Here is a 22,508-nt window from a genome sequence, read left to right on the forward strand (position 1 = left end):
TATATACATGATAATACTAATGCTATTACTACTTCTGTCATATGTACATAGAGGGGATTGGACAACAGTTAAGTAGCCAACAGTGTGAATATAAATGTGTGAGAGAGATTAGGAGGAAACAGATAGTGCCCAACATGTATGAAGGTATGTCATAGGGGGGGCATTAGGTGTTGTCTCCATCTTCCTCTTTGTCAGAGCTCAGTATTTCCGTTCATTTTATTCTTACTTGTTTGATATGGATATGGTAGGTGTTTGTTAGTGCCTTAAAATTTCTGTTCAAGAAATAAAATCCTATTATTTGAAAATAGATTACTTGGGGTTTATGAATTTTTAATTATCTTCCTAACATTCTCTTTTAGCTGTGAAAAAAAAAATGAAGGTAGAAAAATTACTTATTTTATCAGAAGCATTACACCAAGCCTAAATACAATTACCAAATATTTTGTGCCATATTTTTTTCTCTTTTCATTAGATTCAGACAAAAGAATGGGTTGATATTTGCAAAAATCGTCACATTCCCTGCTCAGACGACTTCTCTCTCACTGTCAGTTTGGGTGAACCAGTGAAAATTCGAGCATGGAATATTGCAGGCTTGCCTTCTGACAGCTTTTCCATTGACAATGGCATTATTATATCGTAAGTATTGTTTGTCGTAAACCTGTTTTGTTGCTTCCCTGGAGTCTTTTTGTGATATTTTTGGAATTTGTATGTATGTATTTTAGTTGTATATATTTATTCTAACATTATGGTGGCTACATCAATACCATTTTGTACAAAGTATTCTGTTTTTATGTGATTATAGTCATTTTTGTCACCATTTTATATGATCGTGGCCATACTGTTTGTGGTCACTATGTCTGTTGCCAGTCACTGGACAGGAAGGTCATAGGAGTCGTCTTATCCTGGCCCTTAAAGTTGGCATGGCATAGCTTCAGATATCCTAGTGTTGGATCTTTCTCACAACCAATTTTAATTTGTGTTGTTACTGAATGACTTTAGTGTAAGAACATTTGCAGTGTTTATATGGCTTCATTTTTGCTTTAGTGTTTTGGCTCTGATGAATGGTTCTTATTTTTAGTAAGTTTGACAGAGACCACTCCCTTAGCTATGATTCTGTCGATCTCCTTTCCATCTCTCCATCTCTTGGTTACTTTCTCAAACTCGTACGATTGTTGCTCCAGGCTGCTTTTTGTTATAGTATCCTCTGGGTCACTTTCTGCCAATGACTTTAATAAAGGCATTTTCTTTGGTTGTATTTTTATTTATGATTGTTCTTACCAGAGACATTTAGCTTTCCAAAAGCTAAAACTCCACTTTATTTAATTTTAGTGTTCTAATCAGGGACAGAAATGATTTGTTTAATTCAGAGGCAGTTTGATGATTGCTGTTTACCTAGAAATGAGGGGTTAACGACTGGCACGGAATGCTTCATCTTGTTGTCACTGAATAATTAAACATCTTGTTAAACACCTCATCTCTCACTATGTGCTTGTTTTATGTTGTAAATTATTCCTTTATTCGTTTTATTTTTTGGCCCTTTTAGTATGTGTTGAATTTAGATTTACATGTTTTGAAATTATCCTCATCTCTTTCTTTAATAGCCCTGTTTTTGTTTTTTCATGGTGTTTATATTTCTTTAATCGATTTTATGGATTTCTTTACAATGAATAAATTATTCAATTCAGATCAGACAACCCTCTCCTACCCCTTTAGAGAGCAGAGTAAGAAATAGACTTAACCATAAAGAAACCACTCTAAATTCCAAGGATTCAACATGCTCCTCTAACTAAGGTTGGTGTGTATTTCAAGATCTGTGACTGCCATTTTATTTGGCATTTTTATTTAAAATCTTTTATTTTCCCTTAATGATTTTTGCTGTTTTTTCAATCATTTAGATTTTTCCCAAAATAAACATTTTCTTAGAGTTTGAATTCTAAGAAATTCTGTTAGTACAAATGGGTCATTACTTACTGTATTGCTTGTCTCTTTTCTTCAGATTAGGAGCCACTTATTAATTTGTCCACTGTCTCTGCCTTGCACAGATTCAAAATATATACAGTATTAGCCATATGTTTCACATCACTTCGATATTATTTCTTACCAGTATGAAACTTGAAATCAACATAGCCCATTTCCTAATGCCATCATTGCCCATCTTTTGTACGATTCATTTTCTAGTTTATTTTTATTATGGCCTACTGTGGATTAGCTCTTTAATTTTTTTTTTTTTCATTGATGAGGAGTAATTTTAATTCGCTTGCATCTCATCCAGAACTTTTCTCCTTTTTTCAGCTATTTAAATGTTTTTTGCAGTCTTTTCCCTTATGTTCCTCCTTCCTTTGCTGTATTGTAGGGATATCTCTGTTTATCATTCAAGCTGCGATGGCTAGAATTGTGCAGGGATGATGCAATATCTGAACAAAATTCACAAATACATCTCCACTTTCTTTTTCTGTTTAGTTGCACTAGACTATTTTTTAAACAAATAATGCATACATACTTCCTGCAATAAACAAAATAATAATTCAGTTCATTCATAGCGTAAAGATAGCAGAAAGTGACTATATGCAAGTGTTTACAGACACTCGACATTCAATAAACAACACAAAACCTAAGTTAGCTTGTTTTTCTTCCCTCTCTTCTTTAGAAGGAAGCACAACTTATGAACTATATTCCCTCTTCTTATTTTTTGTGTTCAGAAATATCCAAAGAAACATCATTTATTCAGTATGGGGCTTTAAAATAATTATGTTACTGTTTTGGTCTTTTAACCAGTTAGATTGAAAGTGCAATTGATTTTCTTCACTGCTCACTTTCTTTAATTGCTCTCTCTATTTTGCACCACAGTTGTAATTTTGGTTCATTTTTACTATTTAATATTTGGAAACAATTAAACATTTTATTCATATAAATAAATTAACTCTCCAAAAAAAAATCGGTATACTAATTAAAGCAAAAAAATAAATTAAAGTTATTCCCACACTGATAGAAAAATAGAAAACAAGATTAGGGACATTACATTCAGCTGTGTAGCCTACATTGGGTGTGTTTCCGACAGTTGCTACTGTAGGCATTTCTGTGCTATCAGAAGTACCAAGGGGCTGCACATACCATTTGCAGACTATCATGCAGCCTAAGACTGACTCTAGATATTTATCACGGGTTGCTTGGACCACAAGTTATTTCAGCCACAGTACTAAAACACATGATGTGATAATGAAAGAATCATCTGAAGTGTACCCTACAGAAATTCCTCAGTCCTAAAGGCTAAGGAGAAAGATTTTTACCCCGCAGGGCTGTGCATTCAAATCCCACCGCTTGAACACTGTGTGACCTTAAGCAAGTCATTCATCATGCCTATTGTTCAAAAATTTGCCCTTGTAAAATGAGGAGCACTGTTCATGAAAAGTGAGCTGAATAAAAAGTGTTATATAAAATAAAGGCCAATTAGTTCTCATGCCTTGTGTAGCATCCTAATATCAGTTTTTAATGTCTGCTTCTTGCTGTGTGGAATCACAGGCAGTTTAATCCTTTTAACCATAAAATGCCTGAACCTCTCCTAGCAAAGGAACAAAAAAAGCATCACTGTATGCCTTGATCTTTATTTTTGAGGGTTTTTTTTCACTAAATATGTACATCTTCAAAACAATGATGTTGTATAATAGTTTTTGTAAGTATGGTGTATTGTTCCCCAAGTATTAAAATATGTATTTGGAGAATAACATAAGCAAAGGATTTTCATGGGACTAAAATGTGTTGTTTTAATAAGGCAAGACCTGAGCACTGCTGGTGATAAATTACTGAAAATCAAGATCAAGGGAGCTAACAAAAAGTTTCTCCTTTTAACATTCTCCATTATATAACATTTTCCAGTTGCTTGCAAAGAGAACAAGAAACATGACTTTGTAATTATATAAATATGAAGAGTAATTTAATATTAATGGTGGTGTCACTAAGCTCCTATAGTGCTCTTGTCATCACTAGTGATGCTTCCAAACTCAGTAGCTGAAGGTGCAGGTGGGAGACCATGCACAGAGCAGTCATAAATGGATTGCCTTTACATTTATATGCTATGATATTATGTTCTTTTAGTAGTTTTCATCTAATTATCCGGCCTGACATCATATTGCCAGAGTTTTTTCCTTTATCCTCTAGGGCTAGGCCATTCTTATAAGACTTCTTTCAGGATCTGTAATGGCTATGCTATAATGGGAGGCCATCCAAAGTGTTCTGCTATGTGCCTGCAGAGGGCTTTTTTTTTTTTAGTCTTTCATCAATATATTAGAGAAAAGCCAAGCAAAATGACACCTTTTATTGGCTAACTAGAAAGATTACAATATGCAAGCTTTCGAGGCAACTCAGGCCCCTTCTTCAGGCAAGATGTAATCAAATCAGATCAGATTACATCTTGCCTGAAGAAGGGGCCTGAGTTGCCTCGAAAGCTTGCATATTGTAATCTTTCTAGTTAGCCAATAAAAGGTGTCATTTTGCTTGGCTTTTCTCTACATTCATAATGGCTAACACGGTACAGCACCCTAGTACTATCAATATATTAGAGCAACTGAGAAAGGGCCTGCTTGACATTGTCCTTACAAACATCAGATTTCATGAATTACTCCATAAGAATCTGAACATCGAAATATATTTAAACTTTAAAATGACATACATTAACTTTTCAGTTATTCTTCAAGATGAAGGAAGAAATGAATTACTAGTTATCTTAATAAGCTAATCATCCTAAATATGGACTCAGTCAACAAATCATGTAATTTCTGTGTGTCTGAAATCATATGCCAAGTACAACTTCAAAAAGAAAAGACATGTTAATAATTCGATTAGATTAGATAAAAATTATTAATACCTTGTGGAAATGCAGATGTATACAACAGCAGAAAAATAAAAAACAAGGATACAGACTCACGGGACAAATAATACAGCCAATCAATAAGTAAATAAGTTAATAAATAAATGAATAAATAAATAAAAATAAACTTAACAAGTACATCAGTTGGAAGCATTAAATTGCCTGAGAGCAATTTACCCAGTGGTGCTTCTTGCACATCGTAGTGGAATGAGTCTGTGGCTAAAAATGCTGTAAGAGATCATTTCCTGGAGGGGATAGAGGGGATTTTTCATGATGGCATTCAATTTTGCAATCATCATCTTTTCCACAACAGTTTCCAGTGTGTTCGGGGTTTGTTCTGTGATGGAGCAGTCTTTACTGACACGTTTGTTTTTGCAAGTTTTCTGCTAATTTTTTGCCTACTACTAGGATCAGTACTTGGGGCTGTGTCATCCAACATTGGCCGCTATAGCTGTGTGATGTTCTGTTGCCCTCACAAAGCATTATGGGGTGCTAGGAAAAAAAGCCACATGGTGAACACAACATATTTGCTGCTAAAAACACTTTAGCAGATTTCACTGATCAACACATATTTTACACAAAGAATTCAATTTGAATAACAGAGTTTGCTATACATACAAACAAAGCTTTACTTATTTCAGACCAGCAAGGAACTAGATTGATCTCCTTACTAGATGCTTTGCTTTATGCTATAGCTGTCAATAAGTATCATCAGTTTACTAGCAATCAAAATGTGCATCTCTCAAAATATGGAACTCCTTAATGTAAACAGTCATGGGTTACCTAAAACTTTAGACAATTTTATGTTTGCACCCTTTGATCAGCTTAAATATTGGAATACTTCAGCACACTCATTGTTCTTTTTACAAGTTAAAAACTTTATTGAAAGCAACCTGTCTAACTTGCCTAATCTTCCATTACAGTTCACGCTTGAATGTATTTTACTTAGTAGCAAGGAGAATATCTCAGGCAAGTAGTGTAATTCAGTTATTTATAATATACTTTCTTTGTCAGTCTTTACAAAACACATTGTATTTCATTTTAAAATTGTACATCATGCACTTCTTTGCATATTAAAATTATACAAAGAGTATCATGGACTGAGTCCTAATTGGGAGAATATTTGCTTAACTATCAGATACTGCTGGATTTAAAAAAGGACTGTTCCTTTTCTACAGTATTTAGAGTAATATTGGCTGGGATTAGACTATCTACCAATAAACAATAAACTGATAATATCCCTACAAGAGATGCCCACTGAACCAACAAGCTGATTAAAAGGGCAATTTCAGTTATAGGACACACTCTGGACCCCCTGGAATTGTCAGTGAAAGAGAGAATTAAAACAAAACTGAGTGCCATTATGAACAATGCTACACATCCACTCTCTGACACACAAGCCCTGAGTACTTTCAGCCAACAAATTATTTATCAGAAGTGTATCAAGAAACTGTCCTGGGTGTCCTTTATACCATCAGCAATCTGCCTGTATAAGGCCTTACTGTGATTGTGACTACCAATTTAGAAGCTTTACTTTTTTAAAATTTCCTTCCTGTTTAGTAATACTGGTGTTTATTCAGACTATAGTGTGTGTGTATAAAAATGTATGTATGTATGTATTTATTTATTTAGTGAACTTCTGAAAAAGTCCAAATTTGTCAAAAGCACAAGGTAGAGCTCCAAGCAGGAGAACCTAATTTAATGGTATTTTTTGGTTGAAAGGATGGTAAAAGCACCCGTATGAAAAAAAGTGGTAGTTTGGTGCTCTCTATTAGTGCTGAGTAAATACGTTTTTCTTGCATTGTATAGTTAAATGACAGCTCCTTCTGGATGGCTGTCTCTGTTATCTACAACCCTTTTGTACCCTGACGAAAGTCCATGTAAGAGACTTACCAATCTTACGTATGTGACCATATACTATGAGAGTATGGAAGGCATCAGACAGAAGCAAACTTTTAATTAATTTATTATTCATGAAGAAATCATTCAGCACTAATTCCTTTCTGTATGCTTTGCTCTGTACACTGTTACCATTACTTGCCACCAACTAAACAGAAATTCAGTAGTTTACGATTCTCATAGAATATGGTTCTAGTGCAGGAAAAGCACGAAGGCTAAGATATTATTGTCAGTTGCACCTTTATAAGCCAATGATATTTTTCCACTGGCAAAATGTTTTTTATTGATACTACATATTCAAGCATAGAAAACTGGGAAATAACATTAAAGATATTCAGAGGCTATGGATTAAAAGACTGATTCAGTTGTCTTCGTGTTAGACTCTCCAGTGCACAATTTTGATACTGATACAGAATGCACTGTTAAAACTGACTCTAGACCACCTGGAGCATAGCTGTTGAATGGAGATACAGTTACTGTTAATGTATTATAGTTTTAAATATGTTCAAGTACTTTAAGCCTGTACTCAGTGTGGATAAGCTATGAAAAAATTAACCGAATTTTAAGAAACAATTCAGTTCCCTTGGTTGAGTCTTTGCCTGATTGTTTTAAGTTATTTCATAAATCAAGCAATGCCCACAGAGGAAAAAGACCCAGAAAGACTTTTAATTATTAGCTTTAGATACAAACATGTAAGTTATGTTATTGTACAACCATTGAGATCCCTTGTTAAATATTAAATCAGAGTCAAATATAGTTATTGTATTAGAATATTGACCTCCATGATCATATGCCTCATTCTTAAATTAGCTTAGCAGCCTTGTGTTTAAATTATCTAATAACCATAACTGTCTCCAAGCTATGTAATTCAATTCAGAGTTGATAGGGCAAAACCTTTGACAGCAGTATAGTACTCAACGCAGGAAAAAGCCCTTGCCAGGGTGCCAGTCCATTGCAGTGCCCTCTCATGCATGCATTTATACTAGGTCTCATTTAAACTCACCAATTATCTTAATCGGTATGTCTTTGGGGATGTGGGAGGAAAATGGGAGTGCAATCAGACACAAGGAGTAAATTCTCTGCCAAATATACAATAATCTCTCTATTTTAAAAAAAAAAAATCCTGGGAGAGAAAGACTAGGGAGACGAGACACTATCTTCACATGAAGATCATGGAAGACACTTAAAAGACCCGCGAGACGAAAGAGATTGACCCAGGACTGTCTCGTGGGGACGTAGAACATGAGATTCTTGCAAGACATGCCCTACTTACAACCAATATTAAATAAGACCACAGGCAGCAAAACACTCAGTCATGTAAAGGCTTTGAGCACACACATATCCAGGGCTCTCAGCGCATATAAAGCATATAAGGACAATATGTTATAAATGAAGCGTCGATGACTAAGTGAAGAAGAAAGAGCAGCGCAGAGAAAAGAGACTCAAAAGCGTTGGAGAGAAAAAAATGTAAAAAAGAATAATCCAGGTGAAAATTCAGAAAATAAGAAAAGTAATAATCATCCCGGAACAAGTGAAATTGAAAAAAAGCATGTCTAATCAGGCTCAGAATTAAAAGACAAAGAGTAAAAGACAAAGTAGAACTTCATAAAGACGTTCAAAAACGTTGGCGCTATACACATGCAGAGCAGGTTAGAGATTATGAAAACAGTGGAATTCAAAAGACTAAAAAAAAAACGTCGTCGCGATACACATGTAGAGAAAGGTAAAGAATATGAAAGCAGAAAAAAACGAAAGTGTCAAAACAAAGAAAGTAAAGATCACATTAGCACAAACCAAGAGAAATTATTACTCTGAGAAATACGAAAAGGCGAATAGAGATTGAATATATGGACATAGGTGATATGTCAGAAGTATATAAATATTGTAAGGCTTTGAAGTTTAAGTCAGAGAATTTCAAAAATGGGGTTTACCTCACATGCATTTATTGGTTACTTTGCAAAAAAAATGATTAACTGCTGATGATGTAGATCGTTTTGTCTGTGCTGAAATTCCAAACAGAGAAACCTATCCTGAATTATGGTACAAAGTCATTAAACGCATGTCTCACGGACCTCATTTCAAAGATTCAGCATGTTGGGACTCGAAAGATTCCAAATATTGTTTTTAAAGAAGTTCTTAAATAAAAGTGAAACTAATGAAATAGCAACAATTCAAAGAAAAAAAAATCTTAAAAGTGTGTATCCGGAAAACCAAACACGGGGGTTGGCGAGCGAAGCAAGTAGGTGGCAAAGCCCCCTAGTATTCTATAATATTGACTTTAAATTCACATAGGTTTATAAAGAAGCACCATGATCCAAATTTGCTAAATTACTTTAATTCTGAAGTTTATGTTTTCCATATTTTGAAGAGTTCCTGCACACTTTCATAATCGGAGGTTAGGTCTAAGGTAATCTGTGGTGTTAGCATTCAAAGTATAACTCATACATCATAATCTAAGGAGATATAAATATTCATGTTGACAATCCCACAGGTTATTTCACTGCTGATTTCCTTGAGCTACTAGATTCTCTCAACCTACAACAACATGTCGATGTTCCCACACATTCTAGGGGTCACACTCTTGACTTGGTCATTTCAAACTGTGCCCCAATCAGGAATCTACAGGTATTTGATCTTGGTATTTCAGACCACAAAGTTGTGTCATTGGAGCTGCCCTTTTTCTCCTCCCGTATCAAACCAAAACGACAGATCTACTTCAGAAATCTGAAGAATATCAATGTGGATGCCTTGGCCTTGGACCTTACATTTCTCTCCTCTGACTTTATCAGCTCCCTCTCTGTTGCTGACCTCGTGGATTTTTACAACCAGTCCCTGAGCAGTCTCCTGGACTTCCACGCCCCTTTAACATCTAGGTCCGTCTCATTCTCGTGCTCAGCACCTTGGTATACCTGCGAGCTGCGAAAAATGAAGGCGGCTGGGCATGTCCTTGAGCGGCGGCTCAAGGCCTCTGGGCTGACTGTCCATAAACAGGCTTACAGAGAACACATGAGAGCGTATGCAGAAGCTCTGAAGGTTGCACGGTCCAAGTTTTATTCCACCATCATCAGAAATGGCTCCAGCAACCCTAAAAAACTTTTTTCAACCATAAATCATCTTCTCAAACCTCCTTTACCTGCCCATTCTGAGACCACTGATGACAGATGCAACATGTATATCAACTTTTTTAAACAAAAAGTTGATAATATCCGTTTACACCTCTCTACCAAGGATATCTTGCCCTTCCCAACTGTTGACTCATTGTCTGAGACCGTCCATCCTCTTTGCTCTTTCTCTGTTGCCACACGGGAAGAGGTGGAGGATGTCATCAGGAAAATGAAACCGTCTACTAGTTCCCTGGACCCTTTCCCCTCACCCTTGCTGAGGGCCAACATTTCTGCCATCTTTCCACTTATCACCAGGATAATAAATCAGTCCCTCCTGGCTGGCCATATTCCTTCTGCACTAAAAACTGCTGTCATCAGAACTCTACTGAAAAAATCCACCTTGGATCCTGAAGTTCACTCCAATTATAGGCCCATCTCCAATCTTCCATTTCTCTCCAAAGTTCTGGAAAAAATAGTTGCAGCACAACTTCATGATCATCTCAAACTGAACAATCTGTTTGAAAAGTTTCAGTCTGGTTTTCGCCCTGGCCATAGCACCGAAACAGCCCTGGTCAGGGTCACCAATGATCTTCTGATGACGGCAGATACTGGTTCACCTTCACTACTTATCCTCCTTGACCTGACAGCTGCTTTTGACACAATAGACCATAACATCCTTCTTCACCGCCTGCAATACACTATTGGACTCTCAGGAATTGTTCTAAATTGGTTTACATCATACCTGACTGGCAGAACTGAGCATGTCGCCCTTGGCAGCACAAAGTCCCACACCCACAACGTCACCTGTGGTGTTCCACAGGGCTCTGTGCTGGGCCCTATCCTTTTTACTGTCTACATGCTCCCCCTTGGAACTGTCATTGGCAGACATGGTTTATCGTTCCATTGCTATGCCGATGACACTCAGCTTTACCTCAGGACTACTCCCACCTCCTCTACTGCTCCTCTGCCAACATCTACATTGTCTACCTGCCTGGAGGAGATAGAGGCATGGATGAGGCTCAATTTTCTTCAGTTGAACAGATCCAAAACAGAAGCCATCTTAGTTGGTACATCACATCATCTTCGCTCTTCTACCATCACCAGTATTACTTTCTCTGGCCAAAATATTCCTCTTTCCACATCTGTTACAAATTTGGGTGTTAGAATGGACTCCCAACTTACTTTTGACACCCACATCAAATATCTCTGTAAGTCATCTTTTTTCCATCTCAAGAACATCGCCAAACTCCGCCCATTACTCACCCTGGCAGATGCAGAGAAACTCGTCCATGCCTTTGTCTCTTCCAGACTGGATTACTGTAATGCACTCCTCATTGGGATTCCTGGCAAGAGTATCCAGAGACTCCAGTATATTCAGAACAGCGCTGCCAGGATCCTGATGAGGGTGCGAAAGTATGATCACATCACCCCAATCCTGAAAACCCTTCACTGGCTCCCTGTTTCATTCAGAATAGAGTACAAGGTCTCCCTTCTTACCCATCAGTGCATTTATGGACATGCCCCTCTTTATCTACAGGAACTCCTTACCCCTCATAACTCCTTACGTTCCCTCCGCTCTGTACACACTAACACTCTTCAAGTCCCCAGAACTAAGCTCAGCAGCATGGGTGACAGGGCGTTTTCATCGGTGGCGCCGAGGCTGTGGAATGCCCTCCTTGACTACCTGAGAGCCCCACAGTCGACTGAGGCCTTTAAGCGAAACCTAAAAACTCATCTTTTTAGAAAGTCATTTTGTTAAAGTATTTTATAGACTCCTCTGTTTTTTTTTTTATTTTATTATTCTATTTTTACTCTGTAGCACTTTGGGATTGCTAAAATATAAAGTGCAATATAAATAAAATTTATTATTATTATTATTATTAACTCTTTCTCATGTTAATTATGGTTTATTAGATCATTATCTGATTACATTTAATTTTCCTTTGTACTTGTCAGTTAATGAAGAGTTATGAACTAAAACTATCAGTCTTCTTAAAAACAGCCGTACTTCAAGTTTCATCAATAAAATAATTTTAGCACTAAAAATGTAAGTTATTAAGCTAATATTGATGAAGATCAACCTACTATATACACATTTAAGTAACAATACCAGAAATACAAGCAGAAATAGAGAACAATAAAAAACAATAAAGTTTTAAGTCTGCAAGGGCTAAAAAAAGCTGCATAAAAATCTCAGTGGAATGCCCAGTCTGATTACTGTTCCAAAGGAACTGATGAAAATGTTTATTTGAAACAATAGCTAATGTGACAGTTAAGAAATTGGAACTGTCGGGCACAATTTTACATAAAATAGGTAGCAATGAGTTTTTGATTTTCTTTAAGAAATAATAGAACCCATTGCATATACAACCCCAGTAAGTTTAATTTGATGACAGAACATATGTTTCTACTGATTTCTGCAATAAAACCTACCACCTGTCTATTAGGCCCAGCTAGTTATTTTATAGCCCATTATAAAGATATAAAATATTATTAAAACAATTACTGTATTACACACTTACTGAACCACATTTTTCCTAATTATTTCTAAAAAACTATTATTAGAATTTGTTTTTCAAAGAAGTTAGATTTTCATGTGAACTTAAAGAATTGATTTAAAATTTGCCATTCCTTTTTAACATTTTTGGAAAAATCTCCAAAAACTTAAATCTTGTCTTAAAAATACAATTTAATGCAATTTAATAATAATATCCTAATTTCCTTATTCCTTATATGTACCTTTAGACTCAAGATCTACTGTCGATACTGTTACTCATGTCACCCTTCTACATAGGATGGAGAATTTAATTTGACTGTCAGGCACTGTTCTTAGTTGTTTAGTTTGTAAAACATTTCTCCCTCAAACTAGATATGGCACCATACAGAAATCATTGCTGAGACCATTTCCTTCAATACTGTTGCCATGCAGTTTAGAAACATGCAGTATAAACTTTGTTTATTTTCTGACTCCCGGTGTTGTTGTTTTAATTTTCTCTTTCGCTACTACTTTCAGAGAGCTTGTCCTTTTAATTAGTTTGTTGATTTGTTGAGCCTCTCTTGAAGTGATGTTACCAGCCCAGCACACCACAGCATAGAAAATTGCACTGGTCATAACAGAGTTGTAGAAGAATGTCACTTCCCACATTAAATGACTGTAGTCTTCTAGCGAAAAACACCCAGCTCTGCCCTTTCTTGCATAATTCCTCTGTGTTCCGAGACCAGTCACACCTGTCATTAATGTGGACCCCCAAGTACTTTTAGGAGTGAGTCACCTCTACATCCACTCCCGTCAATAGTGACCGGACATTGAGGCTTTTTGTTGTGCCATAACCAGTTCTTTGGTTTTGGTAAAGTTAAGACACAGACAGTTCTTTCTGCACCAAGAAATAGAGTTCCCCACCTGACTTCTATACTCTGTCTTATCCCCTTTATCAATACACTCCATAATTTCTGCAAGTGACATGACCTGGTGTTATATTTGTAGCCAGAGGTGTACAAAGTGAAAAGAAAAGTAGACAGGGCCATTCCTTGTGGTGCACCAGTGTTGCTCACATCTGTATCAGAAATTATTTATCTCAAGAGGGAAATTTAACATGTGTTGTTATAAATATAGGTGTGCTCCATATGAATAAATTGTATTAAACTGAAGTGCATTAGTTCCAAATGTTTAGCGCAGTAAGTAACACAGTTGTGCAGTGGTTACTGCTGCTGCAGTGTCACAGCTCCAGAAACTACTATTTCAAATCCTAGCCAGAATTCTTTTCTTGCAGAGTTTTTATGTTCTCCCTGTGTACTATATATGCTTGTTTCCTCCTGTATTCCAAATATATGTAGATTAAGTTGGTTGGTGATTCTACATTGGTGTTTTGTAGCTTGAAGATCTTTTTAAAAATGATTTTGGCATTCTGATAGAAAGCACTGAACAAGATATCAGTATATGAACAACCCTTCACCCCTCTCCAGCAGGCAGAGTTAATATAGCTGAAATGAATATCCTCCCAACGTTTTTACTCCTGTTTCAGAGTACAGTAATCCCTCGCTATATCGCGCTTCGCCTTTCGCGGCTTCACTCTATCGCGGATTTTATATGTAAGCATATTTAAATATATATTGCGGATTTTTTGCTGGTTCGCGGATTTCTGCAGACAATGGGTCTTTTAATTTCTGGTACATGCTTCCTCAGTTGGTTTGCCCAGTTGATTTCATACAAGGGACGCTATTGGCAGATGGCTGAGAAGCTACCCAACTTACTTTTCTCTCTCTCTCTCTTGCGCTGACTTTCTCTGATCCTGACGTAGGGGGATTGAGCAGGGGGGCTGTTCGCACACCTAGACGATACGGAAGCTCGTCTAAAAATGCTGAAAGATTATCTTCACGTTGCTACCTTCTGTGCAGCTGCTTCGTGAAGCGACATGCTGCACGGTGCTTCGCATACTTAAAAGCTCGAAGGGCATGTATTGATTTTTGTTTGTTTTTCTCTGTCTCTCTCTCTCTCTTTGCTCCTGACGGAGGGGGTGTGAGCTGCTGCCTTCAACAGCTTTGTGCCGTGGTGCTTCGCATACTTAAAAGCCAAACAGCCCTATTGATTTGTTTGCTTTCCTCTCTCTTTCTGACAGTCTGTGCTCCTGATGCGCACTCCTTTGAAGAGGAAGATATGTTTGCATTCTTTTAATTGTGAGACAGAACTGTCATCTCTGTCTTGTCATGGAGCACAGTTTAAACTTTTGAAAAAGAGACAAATGTTTGTTTGCAGTGTTTGAATAATGTTCCTGTCTCTCTACAACCTCCTGTGTTTCTGCGCAAATCTGTGACCCAAGCATGACAATATAAAAATAACCATATAAACATATGGTTTCTACTTCGCGGATTTTCTTATTTCGCTGGTGGCTCTGGAACGCAACCCCCGCGATGGAGGAGGGATTACTGTATTCCTATAATTATTAGTAAATTCATTTTAGAAAGCTCAGTTTCATTATGCAAACAAAAAAACTGTGTATTAAAAAAAGAACATTACAAAGATTGAAAGCAGAAGCTGGCCTGGTGCTGCCCGACGTTCAGCTATGCTACTGGGTTGTGACTATTTGTAATTTATGACAATGGAAAGAGAAAGACAGTGCTAAATGCATAAAAAAAAACTTTGTTGGATCTAGAAAGAAAATTTTGTAAGAAGGTCCTCTCTATATGCTCTGTTCTGTGATTTAGTCATTAATATTTTTTCCAGTTTACTAGTAATCAGATTGTGCTTCATTCACTCAAAATATGTAGCAACACTTGATGGAAAAGATACTTCTCTGTGCTGCTTTAAGTCTTGGAAGATACTAGGTATTTCATCCTTCACAGATCTTTTTATTGATAATATTTTTACTTCTTTTGATCAGCTCAGTTGTAAATATGGAACTCCTTAAACACTCATATTTCTATTCACAAGTTAGGAACTTTTTAAAATACAATTTGCCAAACTTCTCTAATCCATGACCAATGCTCTTACTTGAAAATAATTTAACCAATAAGGAGAAGAATATTGTTCATGAATGTTGGGAAACAGATGTTGCTATTAATATCTCAAGTAAGAAGTGGAATTAAAAAAATTAGCAAAAATCATTTTTCTTCAATTTGAGAAATACACATTGTACTCCAGCTGAAAGCTGGACACCAGAAACACCTCTCCACATTTTAAAAGTCTATCAGGGCCTGGACCCAAATTGTCAACAATGCCAGGTACTACAACTCCAGCCTCACTCGGGCATATGTTTTGGGACTGTCCAAAAGTAAAGCCCTTTCAGTCCAAGATTTCTTTTTATCTATAAGATAGTGTAGGATTTATGACCATCTAAGATCCTCATACTGCAGTCTTTGGAGATATTCCAGGCAAACACAGACTATCTGGTAATAAACTCATCATTATTTCCCACACTACATTGTTATTGCATTGACTAATTCTGCTCAGTTGGAATAATCCAAATGCACCCTCCATAACTCAATGGGAAAATATTTTTTATTATGTAAAACTAGAAAAAAAATCACATTTTCTTTGCATGGAAATGTGCACAGCTTCTTTAAAAGTGTGCAAGATTTTGTTAATGTTATTGTAAAATACGCCTGCTAAGTTCCTGCCAATCATTTTGATTAATAAGTGGTTGTATAACCCAGTGAGCTTCTTTTTCCTATTACTAATTAGATTTCTTTTCTTAGGAGGACAGTGGGTAATGGCTATTCTGTTCCTGCTTATGCCATTGCTGGTTTGTGGAAAGTGTAGTTTATGATTATTTCTTTTTGCATTTTATTAGACCAGTAACTGCGCAATGCACGAATACACTTGACTTGAGCATTCCTAGTTTTCATCCTCTTTCTCTGTACGTTTAGCATTCGTTTCCTCAGAGGTTGATGCGCTTGCTGTTTCCAGAGCAGCTCTTTTTTTCTCCACCCTAGCGGCCTGTTTCTTCTCTTCTTTCGTCGGCATCTTTTCACATTAAAATTGATTAAGTCAATGTTTGTGTTGCACTTGCTTAGTACATTTTCCTTAATTTTTCACTTAAGCTGGCACTTAAGTCTTCAATCTGCCTCAAGAATGATTTAAGATATGAAGAGGCAGGGGAAGTGACGGGCGAAAGTGGTAGGGATAAGAACGGCGCCCGTACGCATGCACCGTATAGCAACCCTGCTGGCCGCTGCCGAGAATTGATTCTACAATAAAATAAAAGAAAAAGAAAAGAAAAATAACCTTGGAGGTCAATCATCACTCCGAAAGCGAAGAGTAGACATCACATAGTATATGTGTACCCAATTTCAGGTCAATAGTTCAAACGGTTTGCAAGCTACAGGTGATTTAAAATCCTGGACAGACAAACGGACAGCCACTGTAGTGTATTATATAAGAAGATTAATTGTATTTATGATTGAACAGACTTTCTAAATCTTATAACTTTTTTATACTGAAAATTATGTTTTATTGTCATATTATAAAATTTCATCTGTGATTCATATGTTTGGATCAAATAAAACTTAAATTGCCACCTTGTCCTGGGGGGGTGCATGAATGTGCTCCAAAATGTTCAGTGTTTGTTCCTGATTTGCACTCAGTGTTTCCAGGAAAACTTCACCCTCTTTGTGATTCTGCATTGGAATAACTGGGTTTAGGAAATGACTGGATAATTTAAGTAATGTAGTACTGTATTTCAAAGGCTTTAGAGTTAACATTGTTGATCCCAGTTAATGCTGAGTATAATTTGTAGGTCATAAAAAATAATGACAAATTGCTGGATTGCTTGGATGCTTCCTTAGTCCAAAGAATTCTTCAAGAAGAACCTAAACCTTGTGCATTCTTTTAATTTTGATAGGAGAGTTCCTGCGTTGCCCTTTAACACACAAAAGGGACTTTGCAGCCTGTGCTCTGCAGATGTCCACATTCTCTAGCACCTGGAATTGTGCCAGTCCGCCACACATGCCAGGAAGGACACTGCTTCAGTGGATAAATGGCATTTGGCAAGACAACTATCCTTCACACAACCTGGATTCGCCAGTGTCCTGTTGTGCTGTACTGTTTGTGACACGCTTGAACTTTCCAGCCAGCTGCATAGAGTCGCCTGGTGAACAGTAATTAAAAATCATTGTCTTCTTTCCTCACAGATAAATTATCCTGTCTGTTTCGCATCTGAGCCGATCAGCTGAATTCAGGTGCCTCAGATGTGTTCTCAAGGACACTCTCTTACACACAATTCCTCATTTTTAGTCATTTACGACAAAAGCCTTGACTTACCTTATAAGACTTGTATAATCTCAAAACAAGCAATTTTTTCACATTGTATTTACTTGAATTGAGGTGACAGGTTCATCTGTTTTGCCTTGTAGGCATAGAAAAATAAGGCACATATTTATAGTTTCTGTGAGGTTTCCTAAGCATATCTTTAGAAGTGACTGTCTATATAAAATTGTCAGTTAATATTTTTTTTCAGCCTAGGTCACTTTCTGTGTGCTATAAAATGATCACCAGCATTTGAATTCCAAGGGCAGACTATTTGTTTTATTCCTATCAGAAATTATGAGCAGATTCCAGTTGATTAAACAAACATTTTTAACAAATCTTCAATGATTAAGACTTCAGTTATAGAGTTTTATATTATCATGGGATGGAATAATCACGTAACCCTCAGACTATATGTATTATTCCCATGCTTATTTTGAAAAACTGGTCCAATTTTTATCAGAAATGAGCTTTCAGGCACTTTGGATGTAGCTGACCACTTTCTTTTTAATTTCACAGGAATGCAAGAAGGTGGCCTCTGATGATAGATCCACAAGGACAAGCCAACAAATGGGTGAAAAACATGGAAAAAGCTAACAGCCTACATATAATTAAACTGAGCGATTCTGATTTTGTGAGAACCCTGGAAAACTGTATCCAGTTTGGAACTCCTGGTAATCCTGCTATTTTTACAGTGAACCTTAGATGGCACACTTTCCATTAAAACACGTTAGCTTTCAAGCAACAGAGAGAGAGAGAGACAAGGAGAGGGAAGAGAAAATTATATTGAATGCAAAGGAAAGCTGAGCTGTACCAGCCATAAATGCTTTAAGAAAGCTGTTAAAACTGTAGTCCTTAAATAAGTGCAATTACATGAAATCACTGTGCAAGCAAAATTCTGTAGTAATCGTATACACACACATACACACTAATTAATGTAATAAAATAAAAATCTATTTCAATCGCCTAATTAAACATTAGCAGCACACATAAAGAGGGGTTGGTTTTATCGTGGAGTCAACATAATGATAAATACATAGCAGAAGGTAGCATGTATTTCAGGAGATGTGAACTTTAAAGATAGCATGGAGAAAAGATTCCCTGAACGCATCTAAATCTTAAAATTAGGAAATGCTTTTATAGATTCTTATGGGTATATTTAAAAAATGTGTTCCACCCTGTGAGGTGTAAAGTGGTGCAGAGGTTGGCAGCGCTGCTTCACACCTCCAAGGTCCATGAATCAGTTCTCCGCCTGCTTACTGTCTATGCAGAGCTAATACATTTACTATGTCATGTTGACTTTCTCTAGATGCTTCTGTACCCTTTATATTTAGGATTATTTGGAAATATTTACATGGCCTGTGACCCATCCTGTATTGGTTTAATGTTTTATGCCCATTGTTACAAGAATAGACTCCTAATAACTGTATCACAGAAATGACAAATGTAGAATGGTATTTTCTTAAATACTTTAAATTCACTAATTCATTCATTCTCCAGTCACTTGTCTTGGTGGGGTTCATAGTCATAGTGTCATAGTCCAGTGTCCTAGCCACCAAGCCACACAAATTGAAATACACTTACAAAATATTTATACAAATTAAGCATGTGGAACATCCATCCATCCATTTTCCAACCCGCTGAATCCGAACACAGGGTCACGGGGGTCTGCTGGAGCCAATCCCAGCCAACACAGGGCACAAGGCAGGAACCAATCCCGGGCAGGGTGCCAACCCACCACAGGACACACACAAACACACCCACACAAGCACACACTAGGGCCAATTTAGAATCGCCAATCCACCTAACCTGTATGTCTTTGGACTGTGGGAGGAAACCAGAGCACCCGGAGGAAACCCACGCAGACACGGGGAGAACATGCAAACTCCACGCAGGGTGGACCTAGGAAGCGAACCCAGGTCCCCAGGTCTCCCAACAGCGAGGCAGCAGCGCTACCCACTGCGCCACCGTGCCGCCCTATGTTATATTTATATTTTATATTTATATATATATATATATATATATATATATATATTTATATTTATATTTTATATTTTAAAGGAGGACACAGGGCAATGACTATTCTGTTCCTGCTTATGCCATTGCTGGTTTGTGGAAAGCCAGAGCCTTTCCCAGTACCACTGGATGCAGGGAAGCAACAGAGGATCAATTGCATAAATATTTTAGAATTTTTTTGTTATTAGGAAAATTGAATACATAATAATATAGATCATTTTGCATTATTATTTTTACATTTGTTTATATTATTATTCAAATGAATGATGCTTTCAAATGAATATACTGTTGTTCACAATGCATAAAACTGCAATCTATTTTCATGAGTTTTTTATTTACAGCAGGCATACTCCACATTTACCATTCTACAAGCATATTTTGCCATCCAGTAATAACTTTACATTTTGCCTTTTGAATGCAATCAGACACTTCTGCTCTCACTTTGCCTTCACTGATTAGTTATGACACCACAGAGCAACTTGACTTTCTATAGAAAGAGACACTTTATTTAGATAAAGTACGTTGCAATGAAGAGACCATAATACAGATTTCCCATCCCCATATTTTTGAAATAAAAAAAAAAAAACATTTAAGAATTTTTTTAGCTTCTTTTGCTTCTTTATGATCTATCCACTCCACTACTAAATTGAAATTTGAAAATGATAACCTTAAGAATTTTTAATAGATTATACCTTCTGTACATCATAATAAAGAAAATAAATTGTCAGCGTGTTAACTAATATCTCCAGAGTAAAAAGCTGAAAAGCTATAATGGCACATTTATCATGACACATTAAGAATATTTTATCCTCAGTAGTATCGTTCAGAATCAAGAAGACAGCATATAAAGGCCTGTGTTCTGTTATTTTATTAATAATCATTTCATTGAGGAAAGGCTCTCCAATTACTTAAGGTATAGGGTATCAAGTGCAGATGTTATGATTTTAAAATCCAGGAGTAATGCAGAGCAGTGCTTTCCTGTTATTACCTACCGACATGTAGCAAAGCCGGCTATACTTTACATTTTTGGCTTATGCTTTAGGTCAGATTGCAACTTTAAGTGCGTGTAGGTAAGGCATACAGCAGGTGTGATAAGTTCACTAACCCCATGTACTAGAATACTTAATGAGTTTTTAAAGTATAAATTATTTTTAACAAGTTTGAAAACCATGTTTGCATTGAAATGTTAGGCTTTTTTTAATATGCTACTGTAGAAACTCATTTGACGCCTTTGGGTAAACAAGTCATTGGCGTAAAGGGCAGGAAATATATTATTTTTTACCATATGAGTTTTTTTTTTAACTTGATATCTTTGCATATTTAAAAAAATGAGAAAAAGCAACCGCTTTTGGTAAAAAATGTTGCTGTTTTCATTGTAAATGGATTGGAATCACTTAATGCAGATGTCTGTCCAGCACAGGGTTTTTGATAATACTATTTTAATATCTAAACATATAGAGTCTGTGATGCCGCACTCTAATATACATAACATGTTTCTTGCTCATTTTTGGCTGACAGTTACCATTCATCGTTCAAATACTTCAGGAAGCAACTTTTTTTTGTGGTGCCACACAAAATTCAACTCAAGGATTAGATATTTCCCACCAGGACCTGATATTTTTTAATATGTGAAAAGAAATTTGGAGGAAACATTTTGACAAAGAGGAAGAACGTGCACACCACACATATATGTCCATTCCCTGTACCATACCATAGATACATGCTGTACAAAGCTCTCCAGGCCTGCAGCCAAGGTCACCTTCCTTTATCCGGGCATCAATAGTGATGGACCTTGGCAAGTAAGGCAGACAAGCGAGCCTTTAAAATCAGAACTATATCAGTTTATTTAAAATAGTAGAATAAATAGTTCAGTGCATTAAATAAATACATTGCTTCCTTTTGTTCTCTCACTCCCTCTGTCCTCATCAGGACACCAGGAGTCCCCTTGATGAAGCCAGCCACATCCTATTGGTCTGCCATCCCAGTCCGTCACAGTGGAGCCATACAACCACATCCACCTGTACCCATTGTTCATGGAGCTGCCACCTCTGTTGATCGTCACAGCTCCCTAGGTGACGTGCCCTTACATGGATGTGACTGTCTCACTTATCTCCTTCTGTTTGTTTCATTGGTCTTGCTCTCTTTATCCCATGTGCTCTGCTGTTCAGCAACAATGGCCACAACTCCAAACTTTCTTGTAGCCCTCAGGCCACTGCTGCCCTTTTCCTTCACTCATCCTTTGCTTCTCCATTCAGTGATCACTATTCAAACAAAACAAACACAATTGTTCTAACACTGACCTGGCACCTGTAGATTAGTGCATCACAGCCTGACCAGCAATCATCCCATTAATCCGGCACATGCTTTCATGTGGGTGTTGCGCATCAATAAAACTAAAAATGGATTGCGTTAAAATCAATAAATTAAACCATTAAGGCAATCAGCACACCCCGCCTAGCTCACTTCACAAAACTGTCTCAATTTCAGAGTCAAAAGTACAGAAAACAACTTTATTGACTTCTAGTGGACCATCCAGTGTGGCACACTTATTTATTATTTATGTAGCGCCTTCCATACATGCCTTCACACTGAGCCAATCTGGATTCACAGAGACATCCCAGCATGTAATATACATCTTTATTTCTTCTTCTTCTTCTTTTGGCTGCTCCCGTTAGGAGTTGCCACAGCGGATCATCTTTTTTCATATCGTCCTGTCCTCTGCATCTCGCTCTGTTACACCCATCACCTGCATGTCCTCTCTCACCACATCCACAAACCTTCTCCTAGGCCTTCCTCTTTTCCTCTTCCCTGGCAGCTCTATCCTTAACATCCTTTTCCCAATATACTCAGCATCTCTCCTCTGCACACGTCCAAACCAATGCAA

General features: G+C 36.9%; 1 protein-coding gene across 3 annotated transcripts in view; it reads left to right on the forward strand.

Annotated features, from left to right (window-relative positions):
• The window catches only part of dnah7 (dynein, axonemal, heavy chain 7), a 496,694-nt gene that overhangs the window by 334,590 nt on the left and 139,596 nt on the right, over window positions 1–22,508 (forward strand). For all 3 annotated transcript variants that reach the window (XM_051930473.1, XM_051930475.1, XM_051930474.1), the window contains exons 46-47: window positions 473–636; window positions 18,128–18,282. In XM_051930473.1, coding sequence (XP_051786433.1) covers window positions 473–636; window positions 18,128–18,282 — 319 coding nt within the window. The remainder of the gene's footprint in view (window positions 1–472; window positions 637–18,127; window positions 18,283–22,508) is intronic.

This window comes from Erpetoichthys calabaricus, chromosome 8, assembly GCF_900747795.2.
Source record: "Erpetoichthys calabaricus chromosome 8, fErpCal1.3, whole genome shotgun sequence".
Classification (NCBI taxonomy): Eukaryota; Metazoa; Chordata; class Cladistia; order Polypteriformes; family Polypteridae; genus Erpetoichthys; species Erpetoichthys calabaricus.